The 24,068-nt window shown below is 39.3% G+C and overlaps 1 protein-coding gene across 21 annotated transcripts in view; it reads left to right on the top strand.

Annotated features, from left to right (window-relative positions):
* Positions 1–24,068, top strand: part of ptprfa (protein tyrosine phosphatase receptor type Fa) — a 440,327-nt gene that overhangs the window by 213,998 nt on the left and 202,261 nt on the right. For all 21 annotated transcript variants that reach the window (XM_072574526.1, XM_072574516.1, XM_072574533.1 and 18 more), the window contains exon 5: positions 9,910–10,098. In XM_072574526.1, the coding sequence (XP_072430627.1) occupies positions 9,910–10,098 (189 nt within the window). The remainder of the gene's footprint in view (positions 1–9,909; positions 10,099–24,068) is intronic.

Raw genomic sequence — 24,068 nt, 5'->3', positions numbered from 1 at the left:
GTACGTTCCCTTCTGTAATTAGGAGCAGATGATTGTTGGCATGGCTTTATGTCTATTTGTTCACTAGTCAATCAGCCTACCTATTAGAACTATCAAAGCTCTGTATTGGATACTGAGATGGGTAGAATTCTGATGCCAACTTTTGCTTCTTGCAGTTATAGTGATTGTCATTAGCTCAGCCAAATGGACCTCATAGAATATGAGTTTTCTGATTGGAGCTGTTAATCTGGTTCAGTAAGGGAGCCCTGGCTGACAGATAAAAAGAAGAGTGTCAAACACATTGTCACACTGAGAGCTGGATCGGAGGAAGCTGGATCAATGTCAAAGACTTCCTGTTGGGTAAGTAAAAGGTGACTTGGTGACGTACTTATATATTCAGATGTACTATTTTATTCCTTGATCTCAGCTTCTCAAATTGTTTTGCATAAACTCCAAGATTAGTTTATTGTTTAGATTCGCCAAGTATGTAATGGGAGAACTACAGCCATACTAGTCTGAAAACATCTGACCTTAGAGGCTAAGCAGAGTTAGGTCTGGTTAGTACTTGGAAAGGAGTCAGCCTGAGAATACCAGGTACGGCAGGTTAAGGGCTCATTTGGTGTTAGTAATGTCCCTACCTCCAGACCAGGAATCACATGTCCAAGTCCCATTTGCTCCAGAGGTATGTAATAATATCTGTGAACAGGTTGATTGGAAAATCTCTATCATGCATGTGATGGTGGAGGAGTGATGTTGTTACTGAACTCATGACTAAAGGCTTGAACTCATCTCCCAGGGTCATGAGTTTTGCAGCTAGATAGCTTATATTTAATAACTTAATAAATCCATATTAAAAAAAACCTCAGGAACATTGATCACAAAACCATCAAATTGTCATAAAAAGCATTTGGTTTGCTAGCTGGAAGGAAATTCACTGTCTGTACATGGTCTTACACACATGTGACTCTAGTACCACAACAATGGGCTTGATTCTTAGTTGCCCTTTACTGAGCTAACAAGCCACTGAGCCAAATGAAATCACTACAGAAGTTGACTATAGTTCTGATATTTTTGCCATAATAAGACCTGTCTAAAAGTACAGAAAAGCAACAGCCTGGTATAGACATACTCATCAAATCGTGCTTACAACCGTTGTTGTGGAATTCTCCCTCATAATGCTTGACAGAATTACCAGAGGGGTCAGCACAGTGATGTATATTGGAAAGGAGTGCTTTGCAAATACTTCATGCACTGCTGTATCTCATGTTGGATCTGATGCCAATGGCCATCATGAACAAGAAAGTTTCTTGCTGATTATCATCAACCACCCTCTCTCAACTGGCGATCAGTGCTTCTCCATTTTGAACACCACATGAAAGAAGCACTGAGGGTAGCAAGGGCAAACAATGTATTCTGGATGAGGGATTTGAAAATTCTTCACCAGAGTGGCTCAGTAGTGCAACTGCTGGTTGAATTGGTCACGTCCTGAAGGACATAACTGCCAGACTGGGCTTGAAACAGATCATGATAGAATCAGCAAGAGGGAAATGCCGATTTGACCTTGTGCTCACCAGAAGATATATCAGTCTATTGGAAACTGCAAGCACCAATCAGTCATTATGAAGTTGATCATGACTTCACACTGAGGCCATTTCAACCGTGTTATATATACTACTGCCACTGTGATAAGTAGAATTGATTTAGAACTGATTTAGCAATTCAAAACTGACATGAGGCACTGTAGACCATCAGAAGCAGCAAAATTATATCCAACCACAATCTGTAAGCCCAGACCCAACAAAACCATTCGAGCCAGAAGTTCAGTTGTAAAAAATGAGATGCCAGAATAGTGGATGACATGCATGTAAAACTGATAATCAGCAGCCAAAAGACAGAGCTAAGAGATCCCCTAGCTATTGAATCAGATCAAACCTCTGCAGTAATTCGTGAATGGTGGTCAATCATTGAACAATTAATAGAAGGGGGAAAGCTCCACGGAGGGAACAGCTTTTGCGGAAGGCGGAAAGGGGCGGGGAGGGAAATATATCCCTGGTGACAGGGTCAGTTTGGAGATTGCGGAAATGTTGGCAGATGGTTTGGTTTATGCGAAAGTTGGTAGGGTGGAAGGTGAGCACCAGGGGCGTTCTGTCCTTATTACGGTTGGAGGGATGGGTCTGAGGGCAGAGGTGCGGGATGTGGACAAGATGCGTTGGAGGGCATCTTCAACCATGTGGGAAGGGAAATTGCGGTCTCTAAAGAAGGAGGCCATCTGGTGTGTTCTGTGATGGAATTGATCCTCCTGGGAGCAGGTAGGGCGGAGGTGGAGGAATTGGGAATACGGGATGGCATTTTTGCAGGAGGTAGGGTGGGAAGAGGTGTAATCCAGGTAGCTGTGAGAGTCGGTGGGTTTGTAAAAAATGTCGGTGTCAAGTCGTTCGTCATTAATGGAGATGGAGAGGTCCAGGAAAGGGAGGGAGGTGTCAGAGATGGTCCAGGTAAATTTAAGGTCAGGGTGGAATGTGTTGTAAATTTAAGGTCAGGGTGAAATTGATGAATTGCTCAACCTCCTCATGGGAGCACGAGGTGGCGCCAATGCAGTCATCAGTGTAACGGAGGAAGAGGTGGGGAGTGGTGCCAGTGTAATTATGGAAGGTGGACTGTTCTGCGTAGCCAACAAAGAGACAGGCATTGCTGGGGCCCATACGGGTGCCCATGGCTACCCCTTTGCTGTGGAGGAAGTGGGAGGATTCGAAGTAGAAATTGTTAAGGGTGAGGACCAGTTCGGCCAAACAAATGAGAGTGTCGGTGGAAGGGTACTGTTGGGGACGCCGGGAGAGGAAGAAACTTAGGACTTACTCACATTTTCTGACCTCCAATTCCCACTTTTTCTTGTCTTCCATTTCAGATCTACTAGTCTACTCTGTTACTTAGTTGATCTAAAGGGATTTACTCATATTTGCTTCAATTGACTGATATTGCATCTATAGGTGTAGTAGTAAATCTATATTCATACCATGAGATCTGAAGAAGAGAAAGATTTAGCCAACTTATCTAATAAGCTTATCACAAAGCTAACATGAAATTTATCATTTACAACCCTCTGAACAGTTTGTCATGTTAAAATGTTTGCATGCTTATCAGTCTGTCACTAGTTCATTGATGATTAAGATACATTTTTGGGAAATTCCATCTAACATGTGACTGCATGCGTGCAAGTACCTATAATCACTGTTAACTGCATTAGTAAGCCCATTTCGAGGTGTGTTAATATAAGTCCAGTATCCCATGCAACTGGCATGCTTGACATTCAGTCAGAAAGATTTGAATTTGATTTTAGCTTTGCTTACATTTGATAAGTTGATGAAAATTAAAGGAGAAGGAAGGGAGAAGAATTTGTGATTTTTTTTTGCAGTTTGTGATGCACTGAGCCAGTGTACTTCTGACCTTGATACGGTGTAGGACAACAGTTGATGACTGCAATAATTTTGACATAAAATGAGGTAATTCTGAGATAAGGTCAAGTAAAAATGTTAATGTTTTGTAGCAATTCTTTGGTAGAATTTGAAAGATTTATAGGCTTACCTCATAATGGAACTGGAGCACAATGAGGTTTGTACTTTGATTTGTGCTTTCATGTTACCTTTAACACAAAAGATATTGTGGATACTTTGCTGTTTGCATAGAAATTTAATTAGGAAGAAATTAGAGGCAGTGGCCAAAGGAGTGGAGCTGGCTGAGTAAGATTTAAGAAGACTTTGAATGATGAACCAAGTTTAGACCATACACAGATCAGAGTTAGGGATAAATAGACAGATTTCTGATTGGTTTAATTTGTATTAGAATAATGGAGCCAAATTTAAGATTGAAATTTTTGAACTGTCCATCAGACCATTGGAAGTAGACAGAACAGGAGCTGTGTGTGATCATGATTTTCATGTTAGCGAGATGAAAGTAATGAAACTTTATATGTGTTAGGGTTCAGATTGTGAGACAAATATATTGAATTATGGTGTGGGAAAAGGCATGTTTGAGGGTTTCATTGGGAAAGACATTGTTCATGGAAAGATTTTAAAGATAATACTGTGTATAAGCTCTACCTCCTGTGAAAGTCAGTCCTTTTGTTTTAATCTGAAATATCGTATATTTTCATCTACCTTAATCAAGGTGAGCTAGGTTTTTCAGGGATCAAAGGCCAAAAATTTCAGAACCACAAGTATAATCTCTTCAGTAACATTGAAAACCTTGATTAATGATTCTGCTTTTAAAAAAAGGGATGCAAGTGCCAACTTCCAGAATGACATTAAATATATGAATTCCGGCACCTATGTCCTGAACCATTCCCCTCAACTTTTTTATGGAAGTGAAACTGTAGGAACAAGCAATGAAGTGAGCTGGAGTGTTCAGTGTCCGCTTTGACATCTATGTCAGTATTATCATTGTTTATCTCTGGTTTATGTACTAGCTGATTATCTCTAGCTGATGTGCTATTAGACAAGCCATATCCCAGACTAAAACTTGGCTTGATAGGCATTTTTTTGTTATTTAACATGATGCTCATTCACTGAGACATATTCACATAAGGGTACAGATTTTTCTTTACAATAAAACAATATTTAATGCACAAAGTACAAAAGCAAAAATAAAGTAGGCTACCTTGATATAGAAGACTGTTTTGAAAGGTCTTAAAATGTACAGTAAACAGGTTTTCAACTTATTTCCTAGCACCCATGCATTTTTAGAGATTCAAGTCTACCCGTTAGTTCTTCAGGATTCTATTTAACTGACTCCTGACAGTTTCTTTACCATGGACAGTGGAACAGTTAAATGATTTTGCTTTCCCAAACCTACCAACATGAACTCCTCCACATCTCAAGACCTAAGGTTTCTCAGTTCTTACTACTTCTAGACATTTAACTGGAATCTTCTGGTTTGGAAGTTTCACAAACTAACCTTCTACTGAGATGGCTCTGTTTTCCCTGATCTATCCTATACTCCTGTATAGGCAGTAAACAAAACTTGTTTCTGACCACAGTCAGATGTCCTCTGAACTGCCCTAAAAGCTTTCAGTCTCTGAATTTCTAAATTAAAATAATCCTTGATAATCTGAACTGAAAGCAAGGTCTTGGACTTCTATGGTTATAAGTCTCATGATATAAGCATATTATTTCATTATAACTCCAGGGGTTTGCAGTCACCTGCTCTCACACACATACTTGACTATCTTTGTGCCAGAAGGACTCTCTAATCTAAATCCTTCAAAGAGTAATCAATAACCATATGCTATTATTTTTAAATCTATATTTCAAAGATGTCTATAATTGATTTATAAATTATACACGGTACATCACATTGTACTTTTGCTTGATTTCTGTATCCTTTTAAATCATCAGTGATTTCTTCATTTTTAACAGTTGTTATTCAAAAATAATCTTTTTGTGCCACTTAATTCAAGAATAGATAATGATCACAGTTATTTCTCTTCAGGTGTTGTTCCTCTCTCTTTTACAACATATGTCAATATCCCTTCCACTAGAACCAACCCTTGACCCCCACCATACTTGCAAACAGCAGGCCCATCTCCAACTTCCATTTCCTGTTGGCCAGGGTTTGCTCAGATCTGATTCACAAAGTTTCAGATGAATTTTCCACTCCAGAATTTGAATACAAAATATAGTCTGTAGTTTAGTACTGAGGGAGTACTTAATGCACTCTCACAGGTTACTGTTAAACCAATGCTTCATCTGCATGCTTCAGTGGACATACAAGGTCCAGACACTATTTTGAAGAAGAGAAGGGCAGTTATCCCCAGTGTCCTGACCAATATTTATTTTTCAACAAAGAGTATTTGGTGATTATTCTATTACTTTTTTGCAATATTGCAGTATACAAATTGCCTGCCTCATATTCTACATTGCAATAGTGACTGTGCTTCAAAAATATTTAATTGCCTATAATTCATCCAGTGATTGTGAAAGGTGCAGTATAAATGCAAACTTGTTTTTGTTTGTGCATTTTTATTTGTATCCTTCAATATTCTGTTTTAGTTCTACTGCTGGCTGTATTTCCAAAATTTAGCAAGATGGAAGTAGAAGATGCTGACTGCAGAGCAACTTATGGGCTAGAAGGAGCAAAAGGGATTTCACCCTATCCTGTCTATTCCTGACTACAAATGCCAATCCTACTCTGTCTTCAACACCACCTCATGTAGAGCTCCTTGACTCCTGCTTGATGGGTACTTTCCAAAATTTGGTAGCTGGCCAACTCTCCATTTGGCGATCTGCGAAGCAGAATCTGGAAAAAGGAGGTTATAACCAGGTCCTTCTATTAAACAAAACACCCATGTCACTTACCTTGCCAGAAGTTTCCTGCACTGCAGCACTCCCTCACACTCTCCTAGCTTCTGATAAATATTGGGTAAACATTGCATAGCTTCTGGACTCTGAATACTATGGTAAGACATTAGTACAATACCAAAGCAGGGATATTAAAATAGTCAAGGATATGATAAAATGCACACTTTTAATTTATGTAGCACAAAGAGTCATAGAGATGTACAGCATGGAAACAGACCCTTCGGTCCAACCCGTCCATGCCGACCAGATATCCCAACCCAATCTAGTCCCACCTGCCAGCACCCGAACCATATTCCACATCCTGTATCACAACATATGTTTCATCCAATAAATTACTTTTACAGTCTGGTCATCGTTGTAAAGTAGGTAAAATTAGTTACAGGTACTGCAAGGTAGCCCTTGAACAGCAACCAATAAAAGGTAGATAGGTATCACAAATGTTAACTAGGCTTGTGGTTGAATTTCTAGTTTCTTTTTTCTGCCATGTTCTGAATTAAATGGGGACAATCAATTTAGTTGTAAGAGAGCTGAACATTTGACACTTTAATTTCTGAATCAGAGATCTTTATTCAATAAGCCCTGTCTGCACAGGGTGGCAATCTTGTGAATGTAAGTTTTGCAAATGTCAATGAAACAAACAGGTACCACATAACTATGATTCACAGCAAATCTGCGATGCAGTCCAAAATGAAATCATTTGTCATCATTTACTTTTTAAACATAATTGTATTATTGTTGGTATATACCTATATTTGTTGTCTGTCTTGAACAGTAATCTATGCTGAGACACCTTTAATGATTTAGAAACAGATCTTTATATAACTGCATAAGGCAATGTGATCTGTCAAATTTCTGATATTTTCCCCCCAAAGAATTAATATCTGAAATTTATTTCTTTGGAGTTGCTACAATTCCTATTTGTTAATGAATTTCCTCTCAGAATTGACATTTTTACATTATTGTTAACATCATAGAGTTAGTTCCTGATTGTCAGAATTGTGTCAGTTTCAAAATGTTGTGCATCTCATTATGAATGTTTTCAATATTTTATAACAAAAAGCATGTAAATACAGAATAGTCAATTAAGTTAGCTGCAGAAGTAGTCATCTTAACTATATAGCTAGTCATCCAACTGTCATGTTAATGATCATAGTCTAATGATTAATCGTTCGTCAGGGATTGATGAACTTTATTTAAAACAGTAAAACACTTTCCAAGCTATTAAACAGACATTGCAGCAAACAATTTGGTTTCTGTATATGCAGTACAGCTGCAGATGAGCTGTCAGGGAGAGTTCTACTGTTGTGTATACACAACACATGATGTTCTTAAAGGTGAAGTACACAAACAACACCAACTCTAGTGATTAGTTTAGTCCTCAAGAAAATATCCAGAGTCTGTTTTGGTCTATTGCAGTAACACATTCTTTAGGATGATGACAGCACATGGCACTTTAGGTATAGAGATTATTGTGAGCTGATCCATTAAGGACTGCAGCATTAAAAAAAAGTTACAGTAACATAATTTTCAATGTGTATCTGTGGTTTATATAGCACTGTTGTAACTATGCTGCATGAAGATGATCTAGAAAGTTTATTAACAATTTTGAAAAATAGATTGGAACTTCAGTTTCTTTGCAACTTCGGACCTACATAGTAGGATTCTACTGGCCTGGAAAACTGCAAAAACAGTGCATTCTGGGAAAGTTAGCTAATTCAATATTAGCAAGGCTGAATGTACTAAATATTAACCTGGGGCTACACAATATCAATACAAAGGATTTGGGAGGTGAATGTTTGCAATTTCACTTCCGCATTACCTCCTATGCTTAAACAGAGAGATTCTACAGCTGTCTAAGTTACATGTTTTGAGCTTTATCAGCTTTATCATCTTTATCTCCAAAAATATAAAATCTGCCATTTAGCAAACCACTGTGGCTACAATGAAGAAATATGATTATTATACTTTCAATACAATCAAGTATTTACTGATTGAAATCATTACTATATATAGGCAAATAGAAGCTTAATAACTTAGTTGTATTTTAGCAGGAAAATGCTTGAATTGATAGTTTCAGCAGTTAAGATATTTTCTTGATTAATTTGGGCTGGGAGTAAGAGAACTTCATTCAGTGTTTTCACAGATTTCAATACAGGATACCTCTTCGACTCAGATTGAATGTTCAAATGCTTGAGACAACTTTGCCTTCCAGGGTAAACTAGTAGAGTGGGCACTGCACAAGAAATTGGCAGACATCAACTTTTTCACAAGTTGTTGTACCTGATGAAAAGTGTGCACCCAAGATTGGATTTTGGAATACACAAAGGCAATAACTGAGTGATTGAGAAGATTCATATATGAGGTTATGGAGAATACAGGCAGAGTTGTTTGCTGACCAACCCTTCATATCGATGGAGAGGGCAAGGAAGTTGGAGATGTGACAACAAAAGTTAAGACAGTTCCTTTCACAGGCAGCTGGATTTTGAGGGGAAAGGTACTGACTGTTGTGATGAGAAGAGTGATTGTGAAAAGGCTTTAAATAGTACCTAAGGAGAGGCAACCATTTGTCAACTAAGATGAAGTTAAGCAAGGGGAATAAGGTGATCATTAGTGTCAGAGATGTTACGTGGGTCTCATGAATCAGGACAGCTTAGTGGGGGCATGTGGGAAACAAGAAAGAGACCAGAGATAACTGTGAATTTAGGATGCAGTCAGTTGGGAGCTTAGGTAAAGAAGTGCCGGTTAGATGGATTGGCCATGGTAAATTGTCCGGGGATGTGCAGGCTAGGTGTCTTTGCCATGGGAAATGCATTGTTGCAGGGATAGAAGAAGGGAGTGGAACTGGGTGGGATTCTCTGTGGAGGCTTGGTGTAGACTCAATGGTCCAAGTAGTCCGCTTCCACACTGTGGGGATTCTATGATTCAATAATTCAGGTCAAACTTGGCTTGGAGCGCAAAAGCATGAGACAGCAGAAGAAAAGATAACTTTTCAGTGACAAAGAAATCTATTAGCTCTTCACATATTCCAATGGAAGTGTTATATAAAGATGATTTGTTTCAGGGAAAAGAAGCCTGGTGCTATCCTTGCTATCCAGAATAATCTTGGAGTTGTAGGAGTTTTAAGTCGAGGAGATTGAGGCCTAATGGGGTTTAAAATGACAGGGCATGTCTCATAATGGATACCTGTTTTGTCTTCTAGATGCACTCTAATCTGTGTCCCTTTGACATCAGTGAGCAAATTTGGATGGGAGTAGCTATTTTATTGAGGTCAAAGATGGGACCATTGATGCATTTTTCAGATTTGTCTCAGAAAAGCATTTTGTATACTTGCCAGTTTACCCAATGTGGTTTCAAGCCTTAGGTGCCAGAAGGGCAATAAGAAGGAAGCCGGTGGAGTACTGATAGCTATTGGAGGTTGGGGCTAATTATTTGTAAGGGGAAAAACAAAGGTGAGAGAAAAGGAGGAGACATTGGAGCCCAAGTGGTGACAATATTTCTATCCAAAATGTGCAAATGTAACATTACAAAAATTTTTAAACGCTAACCATAATACTGTTTACCCCTTGTGTTTTAACAGAAGAACAGCTGCCTCATGGATTCCCCACCATTGACATGGGCCCACAGCTGAAAGTGGTGGAGCGGACTCGCACAGCTACAATGCTCTGTGCTGCCAGTGGAAACCCAGATCCTGAAATCACATGGTTTAAGGACTTCTTGCCAGTGGACACCAGCAACAGCAATGGGCGAATTAAACAACTCAGATCAGGTGAGATGTTTCCTAACAGCTATTTATTGATCAGTTTGTTATGTTAAGGTTGGTGTTTTGGTGCAAAGCTAAATATCTGATGTTGAGCATTATTTATTTGTTGCATTTAATATTGCTGTGCAAATGGCTGCTGATTTTTTAAGTAATTAGCTTTGGCTATTTTAACAGTCCACACACTTGGCTGGTTTATCAGGTAGCCCATTAAGGTCTATCCAGTGACACCATCATTTCATTCTTTTTCTATTTGAAGTGAGCAGAGCTGAAACATTTCCTATGAAATTTCTCGAAGCGATGGAGAAGTATGGTTGAGTCTTATTTGCCTACTCTGTTGCTGATGCAAGGTGGTAATCAGTACTGACTTAATTGAATTTTGACACTGAGAATTGAGACCTGCTAATCCAATAACTTGTTGCCTTATCATATTTCCCCAAAACAGCTTCATCATAAAGGATGGTAGGAAACTTAAAAAGTGATGAGTGTATATACTTACCACATACTTTGTGGAAATGCAGTTGATACAAGAAGAAATTCATCACTGTTTTTGACTTTTCTGTGGAAGACATTCAGAAATGTGTGACTAATTTGGAGGATATGTTCACTTCCTGCAGGAGTATTTTCATATTTCTTCCAAAATGAGGAGTGTTTAAATTTATATTGGCAGAGCCAATTCTTTGGGAGACCACCCTTCTCATGAACCAGCTGTACATGGGTGTAAATATTATGAATCAACTAAAACCATGCAGCTTAACATTCAGAATTTTAGACTAAGTATATCTAGAATGGAATGTGTCTTAGTTCTAATAATAGAGTCCATTCATGAGCCGGGCTTGCTTATCAATCAACATGAAGCATTGCCCGACCCAAGCATTTAACAACTACATTTATTGCAAAGAGCTGACATGTTTCCTATTGCCAAGCTACGCTGTTCAAACCTCAACTCTGAAAGACCTCACAGTCTTCGAAAAGGATCGTTCTGTGCTTTTACAAATGCAATGCTATTTCTATTGTAATACTTCTATTGAATGACAATTATTTTAATTTGTGGGAAAGAGGAAAACTAGAAAGTATCAATGTGACAGAAACACCAAGAAATTAGACTGGGAGTTCAGAAGAAGTGCCTTTACCAGGAGATGCAGCTGTTTTTAGTTCCTTCATCAAATACCTTCATTCCAGCAGAAGGTCAGAGACAGGAATGTTCACTGGTGAATGCATAAGTGTTCAGTATCATTCATGACTCCTCAGATACTGAAGCAGTCTCCGTCCATATACAGCAAGATCTGGACATTAGGCCTTGTCTTGATAAGTAGCAAGTGACATTCACGCTACACAAGTGCCAGACAATGACCATTACACCAAAAGGGAATCTACTAATCTTCACTTGATGTTCAACAGCATTATCATTGCTGAACTCCCCCACAATCCAACACCTTGAATTGTTTTTGGTACTTGTGCCAGGTGCTTTACATCTCTGTCCTCTTGTTCTCAATCCTGTCATGAGTGGGAACAATCCTGTCATGAGTTTTTCTTTCTCAACATTGATAAACTCCTCATGATTTTGAAAGGCTTTATCAGATGTCTTCTCAGTAATCTCGTCTCCAAGGAAAACTCGTCCTAACTTCCTCCATGCAACATATCTGAATAAATCATAAATGCGGTATCCAATCCATTGAACCAATCTTACAAATCTTTTCTGATTTCTTTCCAATTCCTTCACATCCTTCCTGAAATGCAGCCCAAAGAAGTGGATGCAGCATTCCAGTTGAGGCTGAAGTGGCGCCTTAATCCCTTTGGGCCTTTGTAACCAGTACGTCCACATGAAGAGTCCAAGAAAACTTGTTATCTGTTACCTAGTTCCATTTGATCTCAGGCATTCCTGCTGGACCCTGTTGTGGGCGGCACGGTGGCACAGTGGCCTCACAGCGCCAGAGACCCGGGTTCATTTCCCGCCTCAGGCGACTGACTGTGTGGAGTTTGCACGTTCTCCCCGTGTCTGCGTGGGTTTCCTCCGGGTGCTCCGGTTTCCTCCCACAGTCCAAAGATGTGCAGGTCAGGTGAATTGGCCATGCTAAATTGCCCGTGATGTTAGGTAAGGGGTAAATGTAGGGGTCTGGGTGGGTTGCGCTTTGGCGGGGCGGTGTGGACTTGTTGGGCCGAAGGGCCTGTTTCCATACTGTAAGTAATCTAATCTAATCTGATCTATGTTCAGTGTAACTTCCAGCTTTTGTACTCTGTGCTCCTATCAGTAAACCTTATGATACTATTTTCTTTATTAAGTGCCCTGTCAGTCTACCTGTCAGCTTTACATTTACAACCAATGTTAAACACCAGAGATTAAAAGATAGAATCTGAGCATACACTTTTCTAGTCAGAGTTTTAGATTTAGATTTAGATTTATTTCAAATTGTACATCACAAAACTCTAATCACCTTCACTGTTTGTCATGTATGTATTTTTTAATCAGCCTTTTCGGAAATGTGATGAAGACCCCTCTATGATAGGTCATGAACACTATCACTGTGCCGCAATAACCCATGTTCCCTATAACGTAGACACCTAGTCTTCACCTGATTATCCCTTTGGGCCTTTGTAACCAGTACGTCCACATGAAGAGTCCAAGAAAGCTTGTTATCTGTTACCTAGTTCCATTTGATCTCAGGCATCCCTGCTGGACCCTGCTAAATAATTCATCTAGACTCAAAACATTAGCTTGCTTTCTGTCCATGGATGCTGCCTTACCCGCTGTCATCTCCAGAATTTTTTGTTTTCCGAGTTCAGATTCTGCAGTAATTTGCTCCTGCTAAATGATTATTACCAGGTCCATCTCTTCCAATGTTTCCTTCACAGTTTTACCCTTTATTTTATAATGCCTTTGCATCTTCTTCTGAAGAAAATGAATCACTTCACCCTTCTCTGCATTTAATTTCATTTGACACCTATCTGCCCATTCCATCAACTTGAACTGAATCGAATTGAATTTATTGTCATGTGTACTGAGGCACAGTGAAAAGCTTTGTCTTGCAAGCAACACAGGCAGATCACAGAGTTAAGTAGGGTAGATAAGTAAATAATAGATAAACAGCAGCAAAAAACAAAATACAGGTACAGGTGAATGCTAAGAGTTTGTGAGTCCATTCAGTATTCTAATAACAGTAGGGTAGAAACTGTTTTGAAACCGGCTGGTGTGTGTGTGTTCAGGCTGCTGTACCTTCTCCCCAATGGTAGAGGTTGTAGAAAAGCATTGTCAGGGTGGGATGGATCTTTGAGGATGCTGGCGGCCTTTCTTTGACAATGGGCTTCGTAGATGGATTCTGTAGAGGGGAGGTTGGCCTTTGTGATTGTCCGGGCTGAGTTCACCACTTTCTGTAAATGCCAGTCTTGAATGGTACAGTTGCCATACCAGGTAGTGATACATCCAGACAGAATGCTCTAGATGGTGTACCTCGAAAAGTTGGCAAGGGTATTCGCCGTCATATCAAATTTTCTCAGCAGGTTGAGGAAGAAGAGAAATTGTTGGGCCTTTGTAACCAGTGCATCCACATGAAGAGTCCAAGAAAGTTTGTTGTTGATGACCACTCCCAGGAGCTTGACACTCTCTACTCATTCCACTCTGTGCTGTTAATGTTAAGGGGATATGAGTAACATCCCACCGAAAGTCATTAATAAGTGCCTTGGTTTTGCTGGCATTGAGAGCTAGGTTGTTCTTAGTGCACCATATTTCCAGGTCTTCCACCTCACGTTTGTAGTCTATTTTGTCGCAATCTGAGATTCGACTGACTGTGGTGGTGTCGTCAGCGAACGTGTAAGTGGCAATAGTCTGGTATTTAGCAATGTAGTCATGGGTATACAGTGAGTAAAGTAGGGGGCTGAATACGCACCCCTGGGGGGGCTCCAGTGTTGAGTGTTAGTGAGGATGAAATATTGTCCTCGGTCTTCATTAATTGTGGCCTGTGGGTCAGGAAACTGAGGATCCAGTTGCAGAGAGTGGGGTTTAGTCTGAGATCACTAAGTTTAGTAATTAGTCTCGAGGGGGTAATAGTGTTGAAGACTGAACTGTAGTCAATGAGTAGGATTCTTACATAGCTATTCTTGGTGTCAAGATGTTCTAAGGAGGAGTGAAGGACAAGTGATATGCCCTTATTTATGTCATTTTAAATTTCTGCACCAGCCTGCTCACAGTTTATAATGCATTCAAGTTTCATATTGTCTAGCAACTTTGAAATTGTGTTCTGTCGACCAAGTTCTGTATATAAATCAGGAAAGGCAAGGATCCCAACATCGACTTGCGGGAAACATCACTACAGTCTTTACTCTAGCCCACAAAGTATTCACTAACAACAATTTTCTGTCTCCTGTATCTCAGCTTACTTTGTAAACATAGAAACAAAGAAATTAGGAGCAGGAGTAAGCCATGCAGCTCTTCGAGCCTTTCCATCATTAAAAATGTTCATGGTTCATCCTTTATCCCATTTTTTCCCCCATGCCACTTGGTACTCTTAAAATCTAAAATTTTACTTATTTCCTTCTTCAGTTTATTCAGAGACGTGGCCTCCACAGCTTCTGTGGTAGAAAATTCCACAGGTTCACAACCCTTTCAGTGAAAATTGTTTTCCTCATCTCTGACCTCAATGGCCTGCCTCATATCCTAAGACTATGACCCTGTTTCTAGACTCCTCAACTAGAGAAGTTATCCTCCCTGTATCTAGACTATCCAGCCCTTTTAAAATTTTACGCAACCTCTCTCATTCTTGTAAACTCTCATGAATACTGGTCCAGTTGAACCAATTACTCTTTCATATGACATAAGAACATTGTATCAGTGTTGATACTTCCCTTTTATTTCATGAGCTGTAACTTTCCTCAAGTCTGTTATGTGGCATTGGATCAAATTCCTTTTTAGAGTCTATCAATACCATATCACATGATCATGATGTAGAGGTGCCGTTGTTGGACTGGGGTGGACAAAGTCAGAAGTCACACGACAGCAGGTTATAATCCAACAGGTCTATTTGAAGTCACAAGCTTTCGAAGCGTTGCTCCTTTGTCAGGTGAAGCAGTGTTCTGAAAGCTTGTGATTTCAAATTAATCTCTTTTCTTATAACCTAGTGTTGTGGACTTCTGACTTTATATTACGTGATGGTCTGACCCTGATTAACCCTTTCTATTAACCTTTCAAAAAAATTCCAGCAAGTTAGTTAAGCCCAAATTTCCCTTAAGAAATCCATGCTGACTTTAATTTATCCCTGAGTTATTGTTTCAAGGAAGGTTCCCCACAACTGAAATTAAATTGACTGGCATGTAGTTAATAGGCTCACCTTTATCCCCTTTTTGGAAGAATTTTGTATGATTTCCAATTCTCATGTCATCTGGCATAACCCTCCATTCTAAGAATACTGAAAAATTATGACCTTTTGAGGGAATATAGTTTGACTGCACCCAAACTATCTCTTTTAAGGCAGCCCACTATTCAACTGTTGTTTTCTACCAGCCTTTGATAAGAATGTATTCAGTCCAAATCCATTCTCGACCCAATTAAGTTGGCTTTACCTTAGTTAATTGTTGATTGTTGTTTGTCCTTTCCCATTGTCAGATTAAATATGTTATAACGATCACTGTCCACTAGATGTTCCTCTTTGACACTCGACCAATTTGCCCATCCCTGTCCCAAGGACCAGGTCCAGCAGGTCCTCATTTTGCTTTGACTAGAAAATTGTTCCTGAACATTATTCTAGGAACTCTTACTCCTCTCTACACTTTATTCTGTTATTGTCTAGTTTATATTTAGATAATTAATATCACCTATTATAACTACACTTTACCCGTGCATATTTCTGTAATCCCCTTTCAAATCTGTTCCTCTTTATCCTTCCCAATACTTGGTAGAATTTAGACTACACCAGACAATGTAAGTGCAATTTTTATCTTTCTTAGCTTTAGCTGCATAATTATCTAACATTGGAAGATTTATTTCTTAATTTGAGCATTTGTAAAAATTTGCTTAGTGTTCATATTGTTCAGGCTATCCGCTTACTTCCTGCAAGATTGAGTCTTCAAATTGCCAATTCAGAATCACAGAATTATCATGGCATAGAAAGAGGCCATTTGGCCCATTATGTCAGCACCAGCTGTTCAAATGAGCATCAATAGCTAGTGCCCAATCTCTTGACCTTTACCCAAAACCTTGCACACTATTTCTATCCAAATAATCAGACAATGCCCTCTTGAATACCTCAGTTGAACTTGCCTCCACTACATTTCCAGGTATGGCATTCCATATCCTAAATACTCACTGTATGAAAAAGTTTTTTCTCACATCAGTCTTGCTTCTTTTATACATCACTATTAATCCATATGTTTCTCATTCTTTTTCCTTTTACATGTGGAAACAGTTTCTCCCTATCTACTCTATCTGGCCCGCTTATGATTTGAAAACCTCAATTAGATGACCTCTTAGCTGTCTTCTCTCCAAGAACAGTCCCAATTTGTTCAGTCTATCCCATAACTGAAGTTTCTCATTCCTAGAACTATTCTTGTAACTCATTTTTGCACCCATTCCAATACTTTAACATCTTTCTTATAATACGGTGCCTACAGGTGTACACTGTACTTGTCCCTGAGGTTGAACAAATATCTTTTATAAGTTCATCATCACCTCCTTGCTCTTGTACTCTATGCTTTATTAACTGTTTTCTCCACCCGTCCTGCCACCTTCAATGATCTGTGGACATATACACCCAGGTTCCTCTATTCCTGCACCCGTTTAGGCATTGTACCCCCACTTTCTGTTTTCTTTCAATGTTCTCCTGCCAAAATGCATCACCTCACATGTTTCTGCATTAAACCTCTCATCTTCCACCTGTCTGTTCACTCCACTAACTTGTCAATGACCTTGTGGAACTCCACACTATCCTCCTTACTGTTCACAATTCTTCAAGCTTTGCATCACCTGTAAACTTTGCAATTTTTCACTGCACACCAAGATTGATATCATTAATATGTATCAGGAAAAGCAACAGTCTCAATACTGACCCCAGGAGATCTCCACTACAAAAATTGAAAGAACTGCAGATACTGTAAATCAGAAATGAAATTGCTGGAAAAGCTCAGCAGGTTTGGCAGCATCTGTGAAAAGAAATCAGTTAATGTTTTGGGCCCGGTGGCCAGTCCTGAGGAAGGGTTACTGGACCTGAAATGCTAACTCAGATTTCTCTTCACAAATCCTGCGAGATCTGCTGAGCTTTCCAGCAATTTCTGCTTTTGTTTGTGACCTCCACTACAAACCTTCTCTGGCCCGAATTGTCCATGGATTACAAATTCCCCCTTCAACACAGGCATCATAAGCCTAGCCTCCTAAGGCTACACCTCTCTTGGATTGAATATTCTTTATTTCTCATGTTTTATATGTTAAACCCTTCTTACTCCACCACCACTTTTCAGCTTAGCTATTCAAGAAGTTCAACTCTACATTAGTAGAATGTGACATCTCCATCTTTTGTCTTCAACTCTGATAAATTAAGAATAGGGCTATTCATGGGGTCCTGCTCTACCAAGCATAGTTTAATTTTTTAGTACACTTCACGTTGGGTGTGGCAGGACTGTAGAGATTTGATATCACCACCCTGGGAACACTTAGCACTGCCTATAGCAAGTTACTTTAGCATGTATGTCGTTTTGCATGTTTAGCATGTATGTAGTCAGTCATCACTAGCATCACTAGGTTGATTTTCAAATATGCCTTTGCCTCCAGGTATACTCAGTTGCATTCTAGATTGAATCAATGTTGTGATGGTAGAGTGATGGATGTACTTGGCCATAACGTTACTGATCATGAAGAAATACATTCTGCTGATGCTGGTGGACTACAGCATCTCATGTTTTGTGCTCGCAAAACCCTTAGAAATTTGGATGTGAATTTGCTCGCTGAGGTGCAAAGTTCGGTTTCAGTCGTTTTGGTGTCACCATACTAGGTAACATCATCAGTGAGGCTCTGGTGTTATGTCCTGCTTTCTATTTATGTGTTTAGGTTTCTTTGGGTGTTTGGTGATATCATTTCCAGTTCTTTTTCTCAGAGGATAATGGACTGGGTCCAAATTGATGTATTTGTTGATAGATTCTGGTTGGAATACCATGCTCTTAGGAATTCTTGTGCGTGCCTCTGTCTGGCTTGGCCTAGGATGGATGTGTTGTCCCAATCAAACTGGTGTCCATCTTCGTCTACATGTAAGGAGACTAGTGATAGTGGGTCATGTCTTTTTGTGGCTAGTTGACGTTCATGTATCCTGGTGGCTAGTTTTTTGACCTGTTTGTCCAATGTAGTATTTTTTACAGTCCTTGCAAGGTATTTTCTAAATGAAGTTCATTTTGCTTGTTGTCTGTATAGGGTCTTTCAAGTTCACTGGCTGCTATTTAAGTGTATTGGTTTGTCAGCTACCATGATGCCAATAGAAACATCTTCCAATGTCCACTCTGTCCAGGCTATTCAGTATTCTGTAAGTTTCAGTCAGATCTCCCCTAATCCTTCTGAACTCCATCAACTATAGTGTCAGAGTCCTCAAACATTTGTCATGTGTCAAGACATTAATTTCTGGGATCATCCTCATGAACCTCCTCTGGACTTGTTTCAGGGCCAATATATCATTCCTGAGGTAAGGGCCCAAAATTGCTCAAATACTCTAAATGTGATCTGACTAGAGCCTTAAAAAGCCTTAGAAGTGCACTCCAGCTTTTATATTCTAGTTCTCTCAAGATTAATGACAACATTGTATTTGCCTTCCTAAATACTGACTCAGTCTGCAAGTTTGCCATAAGAGAAACCTAGACTAGGACCCCCAAGTCCCTTTGCACTTCTGATTTCTGAATTTTCTCCCCATTTAGAAAACAGTCCATGCCTCTATTCTTCTTACTAAATTGACCCACACTTTCCCATGTTGAACTTCATCTGCACTTATTTGCCCACTCTTCTAACCTGTCTAAATCTATCTGCAGCCTCCCTGCCTCCTCCATACTACTTGCCCTCCACCTATCTTTGTATCATCTACAAACTTAGTCAGAATGCCCTCAGTTCCTTCATCAAGATCAATAATGTATAAAGTGAAAAGTTGTGGTCCCAACACTGGCCCTGGTGGAGTACCACTTGTCACCAGCTGCCATCCTGAGAAAGACCCTTTTATCCCCACTCTCTGCCTTCTGCTAGACAGCCAATCTTCTATCCATGCTAGTGTCTGGCCTCTAACACCACATGCTCCAGTCTTACTCAGCAGCCTCCTCTGTACACTTTAACACAGGTCTTCTGGAAGTTCAAATAGATAACATCCATTGGCTCTCCTTGGTCTAAGCTGCTTGTTAACTCTTCAAAGAATTCTAACAGATTTGTCAGGCATGACTCCCCTTGATGAAACATACTGACTTTGCCCGATTTTACAATGCACTTCCAAGTATTCAGAAATATCATCCTTTACAAATGACTCCAAAATCTTACCAACGATTGAGGTCATGCTAATCGCCTATAATTTCCTCTTTTGTTTTGCTCCCTTCTTAAACAGAGAGGTTACATTTTCCTGTCCTCTGGGACCCTTCCCAACTCCAGGGATACCTAAAAGATACTACTGAAGCCTCCACTTTCTTCATCTATCTCCTTCAGAACTCTAGATTGTTGGTGATTTATCCGTTTTCAGACATTACAGATTTTCTAGCACCTTCTCCTTGGTGATGGCCACTGTACTTATCTCTGCCCTCTGAATCTCTTGAATTTTTGGAATATTGCTCATGTGTTCCACTGTGAAGACTGACACAAAGTGCTTATTCAGTTCCTGCGCAATTTCTTTGTTTCCCATTACTACTTCTTCAGCATTATTTTCCCAATGTTCACTTTTGCCTTTTTTTGCCCTTTATATATCTAAAGAAACTTCTGCAATCTTTCCTAATATTACTGGCTAGCTTACCCTCATATTTAATCTTTTCCTTCCTTATTTCTTTCTTCGTTGTCCTCTGTTGCTCTTTGTAGGCTTCCCACTTCCCTTTGCCACATTATATGCTTTCTGTTTTGCTTTTATGCTGTCTCTGACTTCCCTCGTCAGCTGTGGTTGCCTCATTCTTCCTTTAGTATGTTTCTTCTTCCTTGGGATGAATTTTTGCTGCATCTCTCAAATTACTCCCAGAAACTCCTGCCATTGCTGTTCCACTATCTTTCCTACTAGGCTCATCTCCCAGTCATTTCTACCCAGCTCCTCCCTCATGTCTCTGTAGTTGCCTTTATTCAACTGAAATATCATTACATCTGATATCCATCTTCTCCCTTTCAAACTGCAGAGTAAATTCTGTTACATTATGGTCACAGCCTCCAAAGGGTTCCTTCACACTAAGCTCCCTTATCAAGTCTGCCTTAGTGCACAACACTAAATCCAGAATTGACTGTTCCCTACTGGGCTCCACCTCAAGCTGTTCCAAAAAGCCATCTTGTAGGTATTCCACAAATTCCTTTTCTTGAGATCCTCTACCAAATTGCTTTTCCCAGTCCACCTGCATATTGAAGTCCCCCACGATCAATGTAACCTTGCTCTTCTTACATGCTCTTAGTGTATCTTATGCCCACATCCTGACAACACTTTGGAGGCCTGCAGATAACTCCCATTATGATTTTCATACTTTTGCAGTTCCTCAACTCTACCCACACAAATTCTACATCATTTGACCCTACTTTGTTTATTGCTATTGATTTAATTTCATTTTTTTACTGACAAGGCAACTGCACCCTCTCTGTCCACCTGCCTGTCTTTTCAATAGGATATATATCCTTGGATATTTAGCTCTCAGTCCTGATGCCCTTGCAGCACATCTCAGTGATATCCACCATATCATTCCTGCCAATCTAGATCTGCGCCACAATCTCATTTACCTTATTTTGTATACTGTGTGCATTCAGATACAATACCTTCAGTCCTGTGTTGATCATCCCTCTTCTCGTTGTTATTCGTTTGTCCAGTGTGTTTGAAGTTTGATTCCCAACCCTTTCCAAACACTCTGTCCTATTTTGTGTGCTGTAGACTTTAATAAGCCCTCCTTTTCATTTTAAAAATATTTTTCAATGCACTTGAATCCACTCCCACAGATGTTAACCTGCAGCTTTGCTTCCAATTGGTCATTGTACTTCCCTTCCTCCCCACTTCTGAGTTTATTGCTTCCTTCCTTGCACTCCTGCATACTTGATATTAATGGAAGCTTATATTTGAACTGTGATTGAATGATGGAGTTAGCAAATATTTTTTGTTCATGTGGTGACATTTCCCCACTACTAGTGATTTTTAAAAACTTTTTTTTAATCACCCTATTCAGAGTTGTTATTAACACATGTCTGGAGCAAATGGGATTGAACTTGGGCTTTCTGGTCAGAGGTAGGGATACTACCACTGCACCATAAGAAAATTCCTCCACTACTTTAATAGATATGTCCCAATTATTTGCAGCTGATGGGACTCTACCATGATGCAGTTTTTCTCTCTTGCCACTCACCCTCTCCCTTAAAGATTTCATCTTCATATTTCATATAGGAGTCCTAACTTCAAAGAAATTGACTTCCATGAAGAAAAGTCTCAAAATTCAGCAATGGCATAAAAGGTGGCATAAACAGATGTAGCTTAGACATTTATTTGTTTATTTTATAGACTACTTTAAAACACAAATGTTCATATTTATGTGATGTATTACTGAATGTTGATCTATATTGTGAAAACGTAATAATAATATACTGTATGCTGTGTTGTTCTATTGTTGTTTTAATTTTCCGGATGTCTGGGAGTATGTTCATTTTCAATATTTTTTAAAACATTTGTTAGTGGGGGTGTGGGCATGGCTCACATGGCCAGTCCTTGTTCTGATCCCGTCTTACCCTTGAGAAAGTGGTGGTGGGCTAAGATGCAGTCGTTTTGGAAAATAATTTGAGAAGCACTATGAAGTTCTTCCTATATTACCTACATTAATTATGTTGTCTGCTGAAATGCTGAGGTCACTTAGTGAATTAATACAAATGCATTGGTCATAGAAGGTAATAGAAGGTAAACTAAAGGAAAGATAACGTTTCTATACACTTGAACTCTAATAGTTCTACTCGCTTGAAGAGGCCTTCAAGCATTTGTATTTCACTCGTGTTATAATTACATGAATTCTTATTTAAAAATTCATGCCTTTTTGTCTGCAGCTACTAATCTTTAAACCTTTTATTGTTTTCAGCCACTTTTAAACATGTATACAAATCACAATATTTGTATTAGTCCATATTTGTGATTCACCTAAAAACCACTTTATTATATCATTGTAATATCTTATGAACTCAATTAAAATGTTTCCTTTCAAACCTAGCAAAGTCACCAAGGTCATTAAGAACAAATAGTACAGCTGGTTGAAGCACATACATTTTTTCGTATTAGATTAGATTAGATTACTTACAGTGTGGAAACAGGCCCTTCGGCCCAACAAGTCCACACCGCCCCGCCGAAGCGTAACCCACCCATACCCCTACATCTACATTTACCCCTTACCTAACACTATGGGCAATTTAGCATGGCCAATTCACCTGGCCTGCACATCTTTGGACTGTGGGAGGAAACCGGAGCAACCGGAGGAAACCCACGCAGACACGGGGAGAACGTGCAAACTCCACACAGTCAGTCGCCTGAGGCGGGAATTGAACCCGGGTCTCAGGCGCTGTGAGGCAGCAGTGCTAACCACTGTGCCACCGTGCCGCCCAATTCTATGATTCAATAGAATATGGCAGTAGAATGAGAAAGGAATGGAGGAATAATAACTGAAAAAGTAAGCAAACAAAAATAAAAGGAGAGAAGCTGAACAAAGAAAGGTGGATACAAGAGAGCAAGACACAAAGTCAGATTGGGAGATATATAGGGGAAGCTGCATATAAATTTGATTTTTGATGTTTTCTTTCCCTTTCCTTCCAAGATGTTGATTGGAAGTTTTTCAGTTCTATATTTTTATTTCACTGGCTGTCCTTGTGAACAGAAAAGGAGCAAGACTGACAATAACAATACCAACTGATGTAGAGGTGGACTTGCAAATTGCTACCTAGCAATACTTGAATAGCTGACAAATATTATGCGAGCTCACATTGAAGTGTGAGAACTCTCAGCTATACCTGATCCTGATTTTATATGGGCTGAATTCAGCAGGGTTCATTGGAGGATAGGTACAAATTTGACTTTTAAATGAGCTGTCCAAAACTGAGCAAACCATAAACCAAGAACCCAAATCCTCTTAATATTGATAATTTTTATCAGTAGCTATTAATATGACCAACAGCAGGGAAATAAACATGAAAACTCGTTATGATCCCAGTTCTCTCACTAAAAAGAGAACTAGGACTTAACTTCTCTGTTTTCTAACTCAGAGATGCTAAACCCAGTTTTAGCACTTGAAATGAAACCTCAGGTGAGTGCAAGTAAAACAATATGGACTGGGAGTGTAACCTGGCATCACTTTGAATTTCTTTGTGGCTTTGTGACATACCATGCCATGCAATTATCCATTAAACTATTGGGTAAATTTCAACAAATTATAAAACCAAAACAGCATAACAGGGACTGAAATAAATATACAAGCATCTAAAATATAATAGATGGTTTAAAATATGATTTTTGGCTTTATCAAGGTTGGTTTTGATTATTGTAGCTACTTCTGGTTAAAAGGAAAAAAAGGCTTGACTCAAATGAAGTGCTATTTCTCAAGTTGGTGGATGTACCCATTATTGGACTTCAAATAAGTCCATTCACTGGGTGCTGCATTATTGTTGATGACCTGTGTAATTTTAGAATATATTTTATGTTAAATTCTGGTAGCATGGGCTTTTCTTAAGTATTCTATTAATTGGCCATTCTTCATGTGGGAATCTAGACAGTGAACATTGGTAAGTTGTTAACTATGGTAACATTGCTTGTCTCCAACCAATTCTTAATTTATTCTGTGTC

The sequence above is a fragment of the Chiloscyllium punctatum genome, chromosome 7 (genome assembly GCF_047496795.1).
Source record: "Chiloscyllium punctatum isolate Juve2018m chromosome 7, sChiPun1.3, whole genome shotgun sequence".
Taxonomy (NCBI): Eukaryota; Metazoa; Chordata; class Chondrichthyes; order Orectolobiformes; family Hemiscylliidae; genus Chiloscyllium; species Chiloscyllium punctatum.
Note: the sequence above shows the minus strand (reverse complement) of the source record. Positions and strands in the feature narration are given on the sequence as shown.